The 18219-nt window shown below is 36.9% G+C and overlaps 2 protein-coding genes across 4 annotated transcripts in view; one reads left to right on the top strand and one right to left on the bottom strand.

Annotated features, from left to right (window-relative positions):
• Positions 1-1248: 1248 nt before the first annotated feature.
• gpx1a (glutathione peroxidase 1a) lies at positions 1249-2618 on the bottom strand. Its single transcript, XM_047348694.1, has 2 exons — positions 2312-2618; positions 1249-1945 (listed from the first exon to the last, which is right to left on the bottom strand). The coding sequence occupies exons 1-2, from the start codon at positions 2534-2536 to the stop codon at positions 1595-1597; spliced, it is 576 nt and encodes a 191-aa protein (XP_047204650.1). The 5' UTR covers positions 2537-2618; the 3' UTR covers positions 1249-1594.
• A 2369-nt stretch (positions 2619-4987) lies between these two features.
• LOC124857021 (testis-expressed protein 264 homolog) overlaps positions 4988-18219 on the top strand; it is a 67169-nt gene continuing 53937 nt past the window's right edge. The window contains exons 1-2 of one of the 3 annotated variants that reach the window (XM_047348062.1): positions 4988-5089; positions 16371-16592. In XM_047348062.1, the coding sequence (XP_047204018.1) occupies positions 5003-5089; positions 16371-16592 (309 nt within the window). In that variant the 5' untranslated portion in view covers positions 4988-5002. The other 2 variants (XM_047348060.1, XM_047348059.1) reach the window with 2 other exon arrangements.

Genomic DNA, 18219 nt, shown 5'->3' on the forward strand with positions numbered 1-18219 from the left:
ATTAGGTACAGCTTCCTGGGAATAGTTGTGGACCCCCTTTTGCCTTTAGACCTACCCTTATTATCCATGGCACAGATTCAAGAAGGTAGGCCTAATGGAAAACCTGTAAACACATTTGTCCATATTTAACAGAACTGTCCATTTTCAAGAAACCGATTATTTGAGCATTGTGACCTGGGTCACTCTTATCGGAAATGTTTCTTTGCACTTTGCAAAGCTATCTAAACCACTTCCCTATGTTGTTCATGTAGATGTATGCACTTTGCTTTTTACTGATTACTTAGGATGACAATACTGAAACTCTACATCGAAACAAAATTTTGTGTTGTATTTAAATATGATCCTTGAATTCATAAGTGACTATAGTCACAGTAAAGGCTATATAAAGACTGTCACTGCTAATTCTGATGTTAGACATAAAATCTTGGTCTCTCTCTCTCTCTATATATATATATATATATATATTCCAGCTCTTCTTCTAACCTGAATTAATGAATTTTACTTTTGTAAAACAGTTATTGAATTTGTTACCTCATATACAGCAACCTAGTTATAGTTTAGTCCAAACAACTTTTCTATAATTTTGTGCAGAAGGGGCAGTCATATAGAACTGAAAGAATATTAATTAGCACTTCTGAAATTAGGATGTAGTGCCTTATGCTAAATTCAAAAACACAATTTGTACTCCATGGAGAAGGCAGGTCCAGATCCAACCTCAGTACCTTCTTGCTGCAATGAAACAATGCTAATAACTACCCCAATATACAGCCTCAATCTAGATCTTCTTTTGACAAGTAACCCTTTATTATTTCTAAAGAAAAATAAACTCCTAAAACCTATTCTCATATATTTCGAATGCTAGTTAAGCTTGACACCCTAATATGACCCTGTTTTGTTTTTTGGTGTTTCTGAATTTTTTTATTGTTCATTCCCATTTAAAAATATATTTTTTTGTTTTCTGGATATACTGTACATTTCTTGTTTTGTTTTATTTGGCTTTACAGTACTTTGGCCCAAACTGCTTGGTTTTAATTTAACTTTTAAAAATAAATTGTCATTGACTTAGGGATCCCTGCAATACAACAAATACAAGTATAAGTGATATTGTCATAGTTGGTTTCTGTTTTTTCCAAGAAGAGTCACTAAAGGAACTCCTCTTATGGTACTATGGAGGGTGTAAATAGTTTAGACATCACTTTTTGTGTACAAACAAATTATCAACATTTATCATATATGAATAATAAAGTGTATGTGTATACATTGCATTTTAATTAAATAAAGAATTGCTAATAAAGCATGCACATTTTCTGTTTTCTTTAAATGTTGCCATTGTGGTATAGACAGGGGTAAAGTCAAACATTTACATCTGCATCAGAAACTCCTTACACAAAGAGGTTTTCAGGAGTATCTTCATTAAGTAAATGGGTTCAGGAACCAAGTGTTTACAACTGAAAATATCACAATCTTTTTTTGTTGAAGCTGTGAAAGCTTGATAAAATACCCCAAGTGGGTGTGTCTACTGAGAAGTGTTTCTAAGTTGGAGTGGTCGCAGCAGATATCTTCAACAACCAGCCATGGAGTGTTGAAGTACATTTTACTTCATCCTCTTCAGCAACTCTTTAATGTCTCCCTCAAGATCAATGGTGTGGAAGTTTCTGCTGTAGCGCTTGTAAGGCTCCCCGTCAGCACCGATCAGGAACTTCTCAAAGTTCCAGGAGATGTCACTCTTGCACACAGGGCTCCAGATGATGAACTTCGGATCATTCATAAGAGACACGGAATCATCGCTGGGGACTGGAAGTTTCTCTTTCAGATAGACAAACAGGGGGTGGGCATCCTTTCCATTCACATCCACCTTTTCAAGGAGCCAGAAGTTTGGTTCAAAGCCATTCCCTGGACGGACGTACTTCAGGGATCTCAGGATTTCATCATTCCTGGAGTTCTCCTGTTATGCATAAACATTAAAATGATTATAGATGCTTTGACAAGAATTAGAAAAAGTATAAGGGGGGTTCTATGTGCATTAAAAAGGCTAATATAAGCAATGCAATAGTTTGCCTCATCGTGTAACAAGGTTCAATTTTGAAACTTTGGAAAATAAGGATAGTCACTTCAATAGGACTCACTGATCTGACAAATTCAGCCTAATAGTTATTTATTTTTATCTTAATATTATGCATAGAAAACAAAATGCATAATGGTCCCTTATTCCAACTAATAAATTAACAATTGACTGTCTTTATGTCAGTACTTCAAACAATTTGAGTGCAGAGTTTTTCTTTCATTTTCAAAAAAAGGAAATATAACTTACTTGATGTCCAAACTGATTGCAGGGCACACCCAGGATAACAAGTCCCTCGGCAGAGTAGCGAGAGTGAAGCTCGTTCATCTGTGTGTAATCCCTAATTGTTGTTCCTCAGAGAGACGCCACATTTTCAATGAGAACAACTTTCCCCTTCAGCGAGGAGAAGCTTAAAGAGTCCCCGGACAGCAGCTTAGCTGTCAGGTCGTAAAACCTTTTAAAATTCCAAGCCATTTTTGCGAGTTCTTAAATTTTGGATAGAGACGCAGTAACCTTTCCTTTCTCCTGTCAACAAGTCTTTCCCCACTTAGAAAGAGGCGGGGCACTCTTCAAGGTTTCCATGCTGCGTTTGGGGTACCTCGGAATTCACAATTTTTTAACATGAAATCGAGCGTTTACAAAAAGGTAATGAAAATATATCCAGTAAACATAAATACGTCACATTACAAAAAATATTTTATTTAATTCAATTCGTCTCAATGCACTTTACAAAGTCAATTTAATCGAATCATACAGATTTCAAGTCAAGTACATACATTCCAAACAGTGTAGTCAAATTCAGTTTATTATTCAAATTGGTTAAAAGTTTCAAAGGAAACCCAGCAGATTGCATCGAGCCAGTGACTTGTAGCATTAACCCCCCCTGGATGAGCACATAGCAACAGGACAGTCGCTTGCACTGACTTTTTAGCAATCCCTCATACTGGGCATGCATGTAGCGACAGTGGAAAGGAAAACTACCTTTTAAAAGGAAGAAACCTACAGCAGAACCAGGCTCAGTGTGAGCAGGCATCTGCCATGACCAACTGGGGGTTTGAGGGAACAGAACAGAAACACAACAAAAACCCACAGATGCACTGATTCAGGGGTACTTTCTATGGGAAAGAAAAGTAAAACAATGGTAGTATCTCCTTTAGTGGCTTTATCTAGGAGAGAAAGACAACTAAGTCAGTTTTCAAGTTTAGAGTATGAAAGAGAGCACATACAGTTAGTCACAGTGAAACCTTAGACGGCAGCTATGTCTAAGAGAGACAGGGTTAACACTGAAAGATGGGGCCAGGTGTATCATCTGTAGAAGGAGAGCATTAAGTTATTGGCAGCAGAAGCTCAGCCGATGCCCCAATCAATTGATGCTTGAGGGGTTACGATAGTTTTTCAAAGGCAGTTATAGTTATAGTTAGTACAGCTGTAGCTACCTTTTGAACTAACTTTCAAAGTATTTACATATATTACACTGCCAGAAGTCTAGTTGTGATATTCAATATTCCACAGTGAACTTTTAGTGGTATTATAACAAAGTTGAAGTGATTGGGTATGACAGCAGTTCAAGCAGGAAGTGGTTCATCATGCAAAATCACATAGCTAAGGTTTATAGTTCACCAAACATTAGGCCGGCTGAGTCAATACCTTCAAAACTTAAAATTTTAAAGTAGCTCAAGAACAGTGCATGAAGAGCTTCAATTGATGGGTTTTAATGGCCAAGCAGGTGCATCCAAGCCTTACATCACTTAGTGCAATGCAAAACGACAGACTCAGTGATATAAAGCACAGTAACACTGGTCTTAAGAGCAGTGGAGATGTGCTCTTTGGAGTGACCAATCATACCTCTCTGGTTGGAGATACAATAAATTAGCCTTTGGGGTTTGCCAGGAGAACAGCACTTCCTGACAGCATTGTTTAAAGGGTAAAGTTTAGTGCAAAACGGAATATGGTGTGGGCTGTTTTTCAAGAGTTGGGCTCAGCCTCTTTGTTCCAGTGAAAAGAACTCTTAATGGTTTATTATGCCAAGACAGTTTGGAAAGGTTTATCCCCCTAACTTTGTGGAGATGGCTGGCAGCAACATGATTAAAGAACTTTGGAATAAATGAGAGCAGAGACTGTAAGTCAACCCTTCTCATACTACACCAGTGTCTGACCTCATAAATGCACTTCTGAAAGAATGGTCAAACATTCCCATAAACACACTCCTAAAGCTTGAGGAAAGCCTTAGGAGTGGGAGCTGTTTTAGCCGTTCACATCCATATCAGTTATTTAATTGTTCTTGCTGTACAGCACTAGTGCAATAGAAATTACGTTGACACTGACCGCTGTATGCCAAATAAATATTACACTCCATAGATTAAGAAATGGGATGTTACTTGAGCTCATGTGTTTGAGAAAATGTGGGAGATCTCATCATTTCATACCCAACTTTTTCAGTTAAGAAACAATTAAAACTGTACATTTTTTGCAAATAACAATAGGGCTAAATATGCAAGAATACTATTTATGATTTAATGCAATACTAAATGTTAGAAGCGCAAATTTAGTTTTTACCTCCAATACATTTTTTATCAGCTGAAGTCATATTGAATAATAAAATCGGGGCTGCTCGGGTACCTCCAGCTTCCCAATTTGGGTGGCATTGTTTTTAGCTTTCCAACTTGGAGTTCATAAATTCCGAGTACAAACTGAACGCACCATTACTCTGACCAGCTGGTTTTTAATGTCTCTCCTTTTAAAATTAATTGGCAGTAAATAATAATAATCATAATAATAACAAAACGAAGAAGAAGAAAATGTCCCTTGTACCAGATTTTATGCTCTCACTAGGTCACATTGAATAGTGTTCTTTGTCACATTATTGTAAGTATTGGGCAAAAGTGCAGCAGTTGTTTACCGTTTCTTTTATTTAGCCGGACTAAACACTAACAGGAAGTTATGGAGAAGAGAAGAATCAAACACTCAGCTATGCAAATCTACTCAACACAACATTTTTCTCCGACACTGAATTGTTTCCTTTTCGAGGTTTGAATCTGTCACGTCCTTCACCCCTTTTTTGTCGGCATAAATGGTACTTTCCAGGAAGTCCTGTACAATGTGTGATCCAGAGGTTTTGTCGTGTCTTTGTGAAAAAAAAAAAATACGATAAGTAAACGACGTATTTGTTTTTAAAAGACGACCGAACACTTTTTGATACATGGCAGCTTCTTAAAAGAAATCACAAATAGTTTAGAGCTCGGCAGCAGCTGAATAACGGCACCTCTTCTGCTGGAGAGATATCATGCCAGACTGCTTCAGTCTGTGTGCGGTCCTACTGGGTCTCCTCATTTTAACATTAGCAGGTTGTATTTTTTATTCAGGACTCTTAGCGGAGATCACTGTGCAAACTTGCTGCCCTACCTTAAAAAAGCTAACTTTCGCCTATAAATTCAAAGAAGGAACATACAAAGACAGCGGGGAACTTTTTAAAGAGGCTCGCTGTGTTGGACTTGGACTCCCATGTCTTGGAGTGTTTTATGACGACCCTAATGAGGTAAACCTGATTTTTCCAATGCTTTAAATCATTTTTTAAAATCTTTTAACTCAAAAGAGGCGTAAAATTGTTCTCCTTTATCGCTCAAACCATTGTAAATTTTATACAAATATGGCAAACAAAATAACGATATATATTTAAGAAACCTATATAATGAAGAAACAAGTACATTTCCTTAGATGGCAATCGTTATTTTTACTCAACGTTTTGAATGAAAATATAGTTTAAAAAAACAAAAATTATAATTTGTCCATCATAAAATTGTTTTTAATGGACAAAACGTTTTCTGTGTAATTCACGATTTACTGAAATGTCAAAATAACTTGTAAAAGAGATGAGTAAAATACACGGATAATTTTTCATAACCAATGTTGTACAATACCTGTAGTAATCATGTAAAATGTAGATTGGTTCACGTAGTCAGCCGCTAGATGGCGATAATGCCATTCTTTTACAAAATTGTAAGATTCTGTACTTTCTTTGCTATTTTCCTCTCTCATTTTAGATATAAATGAAAACAAGATCTTTAAATTTCGATTTAAAAATAAATATCTTTATTTAAGCCTTACGTTGCAAAACTGGATTTAAAGCTGTGGATTTGTTTTAACAATAGCTAATGTAACAGTATTTTGTATTTGACAAAGTGTATATGTTTCAGGCTAAATATGTTAAGATTTACATCAACAGGGAAGCTGGTTGAGTATCTTATGTCTTATAATATTAATGTGAACTTCTCAATTCTTTTTGGATTTTTAAACTGAACATCAAAAGTAAAGCTATTATGTTGTAGTCTATAATGCTTTATTCTTTTGTAGTATATATTTTCCTAAATTATTTGTGGAAAACAACAAACAATGCAAAAGTCTATTAGGGTGGACTTTTGTTTTCCTCTGTTTATCATCCTTGTACATCTTGTCTGGCTGTAGTATGCCTTATGTATTTAGCTGTCATGAAGTGTAGCCCAACATTTCAGATTTAGAGATGTATTATTAAATCATGCTGCATTTAATTGAAAGAAAAATACTTCTTTGCTGCAGGAACCTTTCAGCAGTAACCATATTGAGTGTGTTAGTCACAAATGAAATAAGGCAGATATGAGATGCACTGGGTACATTTGAGTGGCTATAGTTATGTGGCATATGTTACAGCTGTTTTCTAATTTAGCATTTATTTATCAGTGAGTAAATCAACTTTTGCTTAAAATACTCTCTGACAGCAAGATGGCTTCACTTATTCTATTAATTTGGGGTGTTTGCATTAGCATCCTGTCGGGTAAATTGGATATGCCATCGTAATTTCACTACGGTAGCTGAACTAGGATCATGCTTTCAGCAGAAACAGAAATTGGCACTGTTTCATAAAATTAATTAACAGTTATGCAGAGGGCGCTCTTAAAAAATTTAGCTCCAGAAAGATTAAAAGTGAAACTTTGAACACTCACTTATGTAAAATAGAATGTCTCTTTCTTCTTTCATTTTAAATCCAAGTTAATTATCTTGGGCATTAAATTGCTTATGATAATTAGGTTAATAATGATACAATAATCCCGACCAGGGGTCTTTCTGCATGGAGTTTGCATGTTCTCCCCGTGCATGCGTGGGTTCTCACCGGGTACTCCGGCTTCCTCCCACAGTCCAAAGACATGCCTGTTAGGTTAATTGGTCACTATAAATTGCCCTTAGGGGTATGAATGAGTGTGTGTGGTTGTTTGTGTGTTGCCTTGTGATGGACTGGCGACCTGTCCAGGGTGTACCATGCCTCTCGCCCATAGACTGCTGGAGATAGGCACCAGCTCCCCCGCAACCCACTATGGAATAAGCGGTAGAAAATGACTGACTGACTGACTGACAATAATCCATTCAGATTTGACTTCAAGGTGGTCTCCTGCTTTACCTGTTGGTCTATAAGTAAACTTAGCTTTCTAAAAATTTTAGTTAGTACGTCAGCAGAATATAATAAATATGGGATTTTCTGCTACTTTATTGGTTCTTCAGAATACTGTGGTGCTTGTTCTCATGTTATAAAGGAGGCCTACTACCACAGTGACAAGGAATTCAGCAAAATAGAGTATCTTAAAATAATTTGACAGCAATGTGTGAGTTAGAAATATGAATTGGTTATCACCTGGACTGAGACTGAAGATATATGCAAGTGATTGTCCTACCAGCAGCACTATGTTGCCACCAGCTACAATGAAATGTGTAGTTTTCTGGTAATAGCCTCAACTAATGAAGAATATATTTTTACAGATACAGCTTAAATGACAAAATCAGAATTGCAATTGCAATATAGATTTGCATAGCAATTAGAAAATCAGTGAACTGCAGCTAATATAATATTAATGGTTTTAAAATGCAATACAATCCCAGCATTATGCCTTTCAAGGTTCTCAAATTTTACTACCGATCTTTGCTATCTTGGACATTTCAATAAAAATAGCATAAATATTTTATTTTCAATTTAATCCTTTAAGTCTTAGTTTCTAGTATGATGTGTATGGAGTTGACTTTTCATTTGTACAGCTACCCACTTTTCATAAATTAGAAATTATGCAACGATAGGCTTAGCAGATCTGTTCAAATAAATACACTGCATGGAAATGCATTGAAAATGTCTACGTTTTTCTCCATGTACCATGTATCAAGAAGAACCCAAAAAGTCCACAAAGAAGTTGAAAGAAATGCACAAATATAAGTCCATAAACTAGGTCATTTGTGATAAAGTGTAATGACAGAGAAAGCAAATTGAACACATTCCCCCTCTTAAGATCAGAATGATATAAAGCCAACCTGGATATATTTAGATTTTTATGGCTGTAGAATTGTCCAAAAACATTGTGTTTGGAGTAACCTCCCCTGCCCCCCTTTTTTAAGACAACTGCAACTTTTAGTTTCAGACAGTTATTCAGTATTAATTTGTGTTTTTAATTGTGAAAAATAATTTAAAAGGCAAAACAACACACACTTGCAAAATCCCGTCTGCACTGACAGGATGGTAACAATAGAAGCTGTTAAAGTGCATCAAATAGCTTAGAAAGTAGCTGAAGTCATACACCTTATCTGCTGGTATAGCCCCAATTACTCGACTAGAAAAGTTTTCTCATTACAAAGGTGTCGCACAAGAAGAAACTTGTGATGGGTAAATGCAAAGGCATATCAAGTCTTTTGCAACCTTATTGTTGAAAAACAGACAGATGCTACTGATTACAAATTTATCTCTAAACCTTTGAACTGGAAGTGGAAAGAACATAATTTCACCATAAAACAGCCACAACCAGGTGTTCCTCACAAGATTTTTGACAGCATTTAGAAAGTCAGACCCAAGGACTACTCGCAGACAATTTCAGAAAGATCTGGAATTCATGGAAAGAGTGCGCCATTAACCATAACAGCAAATGCCTCTATGAATGCTCACTGCGCAAGACTCCACTGCTGAAGAAAATTCCTGTTGAAACTCATTTACAGCACAACATTAGGACAAGCCAATGGAATACCGTATTTTCCGCACTATAAGGCGCACTTAAAAACCATTAATTTTCTCAAAAAATGACGTGCGCCTTGTAATCCGGAGCGCCTTATATATGGATCAATTGGTTAATTGGTTGATCCATACTGGTTGTACACGGCGCTCTGTCAAAATGTTTCAGTACGACTGGTAAACTACAAAGCCGCACCGCTTGCAGCATTACGGCTACCGTAGTCAGGGGTGTCGCCGAAGTAATAGCGGTAAACACCTGTACTGTGCTTACTCCCTAGTCCAACACCACTTGTGTGTGTATAACGACCCCAAAATTGCACCTTTCAAGTGACACGCTTACGATGCTGAGTTCAAACTCAAGGCTGTCAGCTATGCAGTCGAACATGGAAATAGAGCAGCAGCGAGAGAATTCAACAGTTAAGGCTACTATATTGTGAATGTACTAACGTTTGATTTAGTGCATCAAACTGTTTCTTTTACGTGTTTACTGAATCTGGGAAAAGTTCCCTTTCACGTTTTAACTAACGTTTGATTTCAACTTCAACTTCATAGACTCCAATGCATTCCTCACGTGCGGTTGGCTCTATTCAATAGAATTCTATGTAGAGGAGACCTTACCATGAGAGTGAATGGAGTTATCAAAACGCTGGTTTGTAGTGTATTAATAAAGTTTGACTGACTGACTTATCTGACTGTTTTGTTGACATTCTCTTTAGCACAGCTCCATCTAGTGGATGCATAACGCAACCCCAGTCAAACGTTTGACTGCAGTAGCTTCTATTCTATGCGCCTTATAATCCGGTGCGCCTTATAGTGCGGAAAATACGGTACTTGCAGAATACTGTCAGTTCAGGTGAGATAAAATGTAATTATTTAGATGTGATTGTACACACCAGTTTGAGAGGAAATGACACAGAAGATTACCCAAAAAAGACCAGACTAAGTCTAACAACAAGCTGCCATTAATTCAACAGTACAAATATTTTAAATGACATTTTTTCTGAATTACATGGTTAGCTGTTGTCTTTGTGTCAGCCTGCTTCTCATCACTACAGTGTTCTCCTACAATATCCAAACACCGAGATGGACCCATGTTTACATGCCACAAACTCTTTCGGCTAAATAATATGTTTTTTAGGAATTTTATGATAATTGTCAGTTAGAAAATCACAGAAATAAATGGTTTCTTCAGGCTCACCACTGCTGCTTCCTGTTTTCGGTGTTGTGAGCGGGGAGAATAGTTTTCTGGGGCCAGCAAAGAATTTATTGGTTCCAGGAAGATAGTAAAACATGAGAATAGTACTGGGGAATTTGTGTATTACTTATGGGATTATTCATTATTTTTTTAAATGTGGGGTGAGTTAATTTTATACAAAAGTGTGTGTAATTACAGTATGTAATATTTTTGTATCATCTATAGTTCTAATGGTTCAAATTAGTGAGATTATTTAAACATTTGTGCTCCATTCAGTCATAAAGGCTGTAGGATGGTGATGTGGATGGTGTTTTGGATCATGTTGCGTAAATAAACTTCTGAAAGGTCATCTTGACTTTTTGGTCCTTACGTGGTATGTCTGCCTCCACGGTCGCTTGGCCAAGCTAACAGCAAGTGTAAAATCTGGAAGGAGGAAGTTCATACTTTATATAATTGTAGGAAGGTTGAAGAAGAATTTTGTAGACATTCTTGACAAAAATCTTATGAAACAATTGTAGACTTTTCAGAAAGACAGTGACTCTAGATACAGCTGAGGGCTCTCTTAACTGTTTTTTGAGAAAAAAGTAAGAGCTAGTAGAATGGCCCAGTTAATTACTGACTTGAATCCCATTGAAAGTTAATGAAAATACCTGAATATTAGAGAGCATAGCAGAAGCCCTCAGGAACGTCTTGAACCATAGGCAGTTTGCGAGAAAAAACGGTTCAGAATCATACCTGAGTGATTCATGTGACAATTAGTTTCTACATAAAGGAGACATTGACTTATCATTCCAAGAAATAATTTTTTTCCCCCCCAAAGTATATTATACATTTCAGTAGGTCTGTTTAATATCTATTGCCACTGTCATTCAAATTGTATTACATATAATTTCTGGGCTAATTTGTTTTATTTATTTGTTTGTGTGGATTATTTGGGGTAGGCTATTACCAACTTTGGAATGTGAATTTCATGTCAATTGGCCCTTTAGAAATATATTTACTGATTTAAAAAAAAGAAGTTGATATTTTCAGCACCTACTTTTATTTGCTGTAAATTAGAGAATGTATACATAAGAAACCAGTGACAGTATTGTGAGACACTGAAAGTGATCAAGCCCGAGACCATTTCCAGTTGAGGCTGATGTCTCCTGTGAAAATCTCCTCTCCAATTATCACTAACATGGCTATTCAACGCTTACTGAATCTGCTTGCCCATCCATTTTAATAGGAAGAAACTGTAGACATACAATTCACAGTGAAATATTGTAGCCATGTTAACTGGAACCTTCGTGAGATTCACTCAACGAATTAATCTTTGTGAAATGTGTCAAGAAGAATTTTACATTACTAACTTTTAAACAGTACAAAATTGGTGACACTGGCCAAACTTTCCATAGCCGCCTGATGGCATGTAACCAGAGTTTAAAGATGAGCTCTTCCAAACGCTGCTTCACAACGCCTCTGTTATGTTCATCCTCTTTTTTTTTTTTTTTTTTCTTTCCCCCAGCCTGTAATTAGAGCAGTGGGTCCTGTTTCCTCTGCATGGTCACAGCCCAGTCTTGATCTAAGTTGGAATAATTGTCGTAATGATCTCGGCTCATTAGCATCTGAGCCTCGGGATGCCATTCAGTGGCCGCATCGCCAGCCCCGGAGTGCTCATACAGGAGCACTGGTATTTGGTGCCCAAACAGGCAGACGCTGTCTGCTGATATTTGCAGTGGGAGGCTCTTTTAAAGAGTGTAGCTGACAGAGGATACATGTCTGCATGACTCTCGTACTCTGTTCTCACTTTTACCTCTTTTAATCACTTATTTTGAAGAAACAAAAGACCTCGATGAGAACTTGATTTGGTCCTGAAATGGTTGCCATGGATACAGGGCTCGAGCAACTCTGTCTCTGCTCCTTCAAACAGTGAGCTTCAAATCCTGGGCTCCACTCACTAAAGCTTCTCCAATCAGCCTCTTCACAGCTTCAAATCAAGAAGGGGTCTCTGGGACCCAGTTTGTGCATTTCAACTTTACCTATAAGGCTCAAAGTTTGAATCCAGGTGTGAGAGAAAACGGTTTATCCAAGAAGAGCCTGTAGGAAAATTAAGCACAAATTTTCTACACAACAAATACTTGCTTTATATGTATGCCAATGAAAGAGTTCCAATAGTGGTAACATCTGCTGGATGATTTTTCTTTTATTTTTTTTAATGGTAGCCATAAAGTAAATAATGTTAAAGTAGCATCTTCAGCAACTTTACCTTGTAAAATTATTCACACTCACACTGAACCTTTTTACATTTTGTCAATCACAAAATTCTGTGTATTTTATTTGGATTCAATCTAATAGACCAGCACAAGAAAGTGCATAATTGTGAACTGGAAGAAAAATAAAAAAGTTTTCTTTACTAATTAAACTTTCACAAACGGGTTGTGCACATGTATTCAGCCCCTTATACTCTCATATAACTAAATTCCTTCAGAAGTACATAGAGCCCCCCTGTCCGTAATGTAATCTCAGTGTAAGTACAGCTGTTCTTTTAGGGCCGTTTGTTAGAGAACATTAGTGAACAAACAGCACCATGAAGACCAAGGAACATAGCAGACAGGAAAGGGTTAAAGATGTGGAGAAGGACTAGGTTATAAAACAATACCCGAAGTTTGGAACATCTCCAGGTGCCCTGTTTATACCATCATCCACAAATGAAAAGAGCTGCACAACTGCAAATGCACCGAGCCACATAGTTGCCACAAACCATGTAGGGGACACAGGAAACCTTTAGAAGAAGATGCTCTCGTCAGATGAGACCAAAATTCAACTCTGCAAAATGATCACAGTGAAATGTGGTGGCAGCATTATGCTGTGGGGATACTTTGGCATGGAGGCTGGTCAGAGTTCATGGGAGGGTGAACGAAGCACTAAAAACTAAAACAATTGACACACTCACTACATTCGCCGAAATGGGAAAACAAATCATCATTGCCATCCATAATTCTGTATTTTTTAAACAAAGACTGGAATTTTAAGCTGCAGCACAGGCCTGTTGTGGTGGATTTTCTTATCAAAGTGAGAGAGAAGTCAGCTCATTAACAAGAGAAAGACCGGACTTTATCTGTATAAGTTTATTCAAAGGCATTCAGCGTTTGAATGACTCTTTCACTGAACAAGTCAGAGAAGCAGAGTAACGAACACAAACTACAAACCATATTTATAGCAAAATGAGGGTGTTATCTCAACTTCAAAGAGTCTTAGAAATATGGCTCTGTAGACCCTCCCCGGGTCAGAGGTAACAAAGTAATTTATGAGGGCACCCATCTACCCTCCCTTGAAATATACACTTCAAGGAGTGTTAACCATAAAACTCTCCAGCATTTGAATTTAGAGTCCATATGCTCTAAATAACAGAACACTAATAAAACACAGAGGTCAGAGGAGAGAGATAGATGGAAGGTCACCTCTGAGTGATAAAACACAGAATCAAATGAGAGAGGTGAAGGGAAGATTAGAGCACTTTAAAAGAAATTTCCGTTACACTGTCAACTGTTCCTTTTTAAAAATGGAATATTTTCACATTTGAAATGTAAAAATTTTCTTTATTGATAAAGAATGCACTTTGTTCACTATTTTGAGTAAAAAAATCTAATTAGAGGTAATAACTTTTAACAGCTGTTACAGCAGAAACAATAAAGGTTTGAAAAGTAAAGGAAGGGGAATACGGGGCATGTCTACAAGGCACACTGTATGTAACACTGAGAAATTGTATTTATTTGTGGAAGAATTTTTGATATCAGTGAACATACAGCAGAAGGAAATCCAACAAATGCCAGATGAAAGTAATGGGTAGATCATATGGGAATACTTGATACTCCTTTTCAGTGTTTAAGGCCAGCGTTTGTGGATCCTGGGAAATAGATTGAGTGAATAAAAAAAGATGACATGGAAAAGCTGCAGATTGACAAATGTGTTTGCCCATCTTCAGGGACCAATGTTTGTGTCACAGCATGATGAAAGCTGTAGGGATGGCAGCGAGATGAAGGGCTGCTTAGGCAATGCATGTCAGTATATGGGGCGACTGATGAAATGTCTTCAATACTTGTCCTTTTTAGAAAGTTATTTTAAAATATTTAAAACCTAAGCGTTACAGAATCTGAGTGCATAAAAATGCTTTGTATGCTGGTGAAGACACTTAAAAGTGTTTTTTCCTGTCTTCTGTTGCCTCAGCAATGCCTCATCTGTTTCTCTGCAACTGAGACTAACGACCACGTGATTCCTGGAGTTATATTTTTAAAATTTTTGCTTCTCATGAGCAAAGTTAATATATTGAAAAAACATCATAAGGCATCCCAATGGTGTCACAATTAGCGCAGCAAAACAATGACTGAACTGCTGTGAGTGTGAGGTATAGGCAAATTGTTTTACTGCAATGTCCAACCTTAAATGGTGTTTCGTGTTAACAAGGATTCTTAGATGGTTTGGTTGGGCTGGAAGATATTAAATAGGACCAAGTTAGATAATTCCACCATATTTTTTAAATAACCCTCCAGTTGTGCTTCTCTCATTGCAGTGGGGGAAAATGTTTCCTGTCCCTGGTGTATTCATTCAGAGAGTGTCTCCGTTTTCCGATTGATTTTTTAATGGGGGCCAGTGTCTTTTAAAATAGGAAAAAGGAACAGAAACTGCTTTTCTGCCAGTTCGCCCAAATGATGCTCAAATAAACACATTTATCTGTTACAAATGAGTCTGGCAGACAGCTCAAGATTTTGAAATTTTTATTGTCTAATTTGTGTCAAACTCTTGCTTTTCCTAACTACCTAGCTTTCTTCAACATTGAATTTAGGATTTTTCTTGTCCATAAAACCAGATACTGTGAAAATCTGGCAGAAAATTATTGTCCAGATGCTTGAGTATATTACAATTGTACTTACAGTTCCAACACCTTTTGTCATTTGGCAGTCATGCCAGGTGTTGTCACATTGGACATTTGGAAGTTTAAATCATGCTGTACTCTAGAAACTAGTTTTAAATACCTTAGAAACAGTCACAGCAAAAACAAAGTTCATTCTCTTTTAATTGTTGGGTTTTAAACATTACAGTGTAATAGAATGATATGGTTCTTACCAGAACCTGGAGGGATTGTAATCTAACCTTAAGTGTGGAAAGCCACACAACTGTTATTGATTGAGTAAAGGTTAAGGAAATAGGACAACATGTGGATGAAAGTACGCCTTTTGATTAAACACCTTGTAGAACCACCTTTAGCAGTAACAACATTAAGAAGTTATTTTCTGTGTGTGTGTCAGTCTCTCATACTGTAGTGAAGAAATTTTGTCCCACTCTTCTTCACAGCATTGCTTCAGTTATGTGAGGTTTGCAGGCATTTGTTTCTGTAAAGCTTTTTTAACGTCCTGCCACAGAATTTCAATTGGGTTGAGGTTTGGACTCAAACTGGGTCAGTGCAGCACCTTTAATATGTTTTTTCAGCCATAATGTCATAGATTTGCTAGTGATTTTTGTGATCTTTGTCCTATTACATCCCAATTTCAGCCAAGTCCAGATGGCCTTACATTCGACTTTAGAATAGTGTCAATTGGTCATTTGATTGACAGCAAGTTGCCCAGGTCCAGGGGCTGCAAAACAAACCCAAATCATTACCCTTCCACCACCTTGCTTGACTGTTTCTATTGGTTGACTGTTTCTGTTTCTATCACTGAGATTATTATGTGTTTGGTTTTCTCCCATCATGACATCGTTGATTAAGCCAAATTCAGTTTTACAAACCTAAGTTATGCTGCCATGAGATAAAGACGTTTCCTACTGGGGACATGTCCAAACAAAGCATATCTGTTCAGTGCTTTTCTAATTCGGCCATCATGAACTTGAACATTTAACATGCTAACAGAAGTCTGTAGAATCTCAGGACCAAATCTGAAGTATCTCACTGCACTGGATGGTCTGACCCTGGGGCATATTTGCTTGGACATGCACTCCTGGGAAGACTGACAGCTGTGTTAAAATATTTCCACTTGTGAATACGCTTACTCACTGTGGGATGATGGACTTTAGATTATTATTATATATGTTTATTAACAGTCTTTTAAAATATCTTTCCATAGATATCTTCTCCACTCTGCCGATATGCAGTTGGCTGCATTTTGAGCGAGGGAGAAAGCAAAGTTGATGAGGAACTTCTAAAACACTTCAAGGCATCAGGGTTTAATGTCTTCTCCTTCCCCCAAGTCACCCACGTGATCTCTACCTCATTCCCTCACAGAGCGCATTTTTCCACGTACTTCAGAGCAAGAAGAGTCTACCCACAGCTTGAGCACTACATCAAGGTATGTAGAGTTTAGGGCTCTTTGCTACATTGAATCATTTATTCTATTGAATCTATGGAATCATTTTCAGCCTTTTATGAGGTTTTAAATGAAAAGCAATGTCATTCAAGTTATACACAGTTTTATTTGTCAGTTTAATTTTAGGGAAATAATAAATTGATCCCGTTAAAAGTTTAAAGAGATTTCAAAAGTTAAACTTACTATTTTGAAACATTTTCTCAGTTTACTGAAAAAACAAATCAGTGTCTGAAAATTAGGGATGCACCGATTGATTGGCCGGCTGATCGATTGGCCCCAATTTCCTTAATTTTGGATGATCGGTGATTGGCCAATACTTACATGTGAAACCGATCTTATCCACCGATCTTATCTACCTCTGCAATGGTCTGAAAATCACATATTGTTAGAGAGGGCTGACAGACAAACCCGCCAACAGGTCGCAGCTGCACTTGTGTGGTTCACAACTGTTGACAACATAAGAGTGGAACAATGAAGGTGTGTTGTGGCCTTATGACACCTGACACTGCCAGTTATAAAGAAAATCGTTATCGTCCGAAACCTGAATCAGCAGGTCAGGCTTTCTAAAGATCGGTATTCTGTGATAGGCCAGAAAACTGCAATCGGTGCATCCCTACTGAAAATGCATGATTTAAAAAAACTCTATCAAAGGATTGAAAATCTACTTGAAAATGTTAATATACATCGATACAAAACATATATTTTTTTCAAAATAGAACAAAAAACAAATAGTAAAACACAAAAGAAAAAAAATTTGGCTAAATAGAACAGTGTTTAAATTTGTGTTTAGGAAAGTTTTAAAATTTGGGTTTTGCTGTTGTGCTTATCAACAAAGGAGACCACCCCTGAGCTATTTCCATATGTGTGTCTCACAGGCTGTTATGTCTTTAAAACACAAATAATAATGAAAAAAGAACCTGTTAAAGTCAATAACACCAAACATTGATTTTTTTTCCTTTCTCAAAAACCTGCTTTATCAAATCTTATACTTGTTTTTAACCCACTTGTTGGACAATCTATGCACTACAGATACCAAGTGCCAGTTTTAATCAAGAATCCAAGACGGCTGCATACACTCTCTAAGGCCCAATTCATACCTCCTACTCCATTCAACAACAAAGCCTGTATGACATAAATTACGTCATATATTCTTGCCTGCTGGTGTCTGCTAGGATTTTCCATGGACTTCTTTGAAGGTTATAGTGAACATTTGCAGCACTGTGGTTTTAACTGAGCCAAAAATTGTATGAATATAAGTATATACAGGTCCTTCTCAAAAAATTAGCATATTGTGATAAAGTTAATAATTTTCCATAATGTCATGATGAAAATTTAACATTCATATATTTTAGATTCATTGCACACTAACTGAAATATTTCAGGTCTTTTATTGTCTTAATACGGATGATTTTGGCATACAGCTCATGAAAACCCACAATTCCTATCTCACAAAATTAGCATATTTCATCCGACCAATAAAAGAAAAGTGTTTTTAATACAAAAAACGTCAACCTTCAAATAATCATGTACAGTTATGCACTCAATACTTGGTCGGGAATCCTTTTGCAGAAATGACTGCTTCAATGCGGCGTGGCATGGAGGCAATCAG

This window comes from Girardinichthys multiradiatus, chromosome 20 (assembly GCF_021462225.1).
Source record: "Girardinichthys multiradiatus isolate DD_20200921_A chromosome 20, DD_fGirMul_XY1, whole genome shotgun sequence".
NCBI classification, from domain to species: Eukaryota; Metazoa; Chordata; class Actinopteri; order Cyprinodontiformes; family Goodeidae; genus Girardinichthys; species Girardinichthys multiradiatus.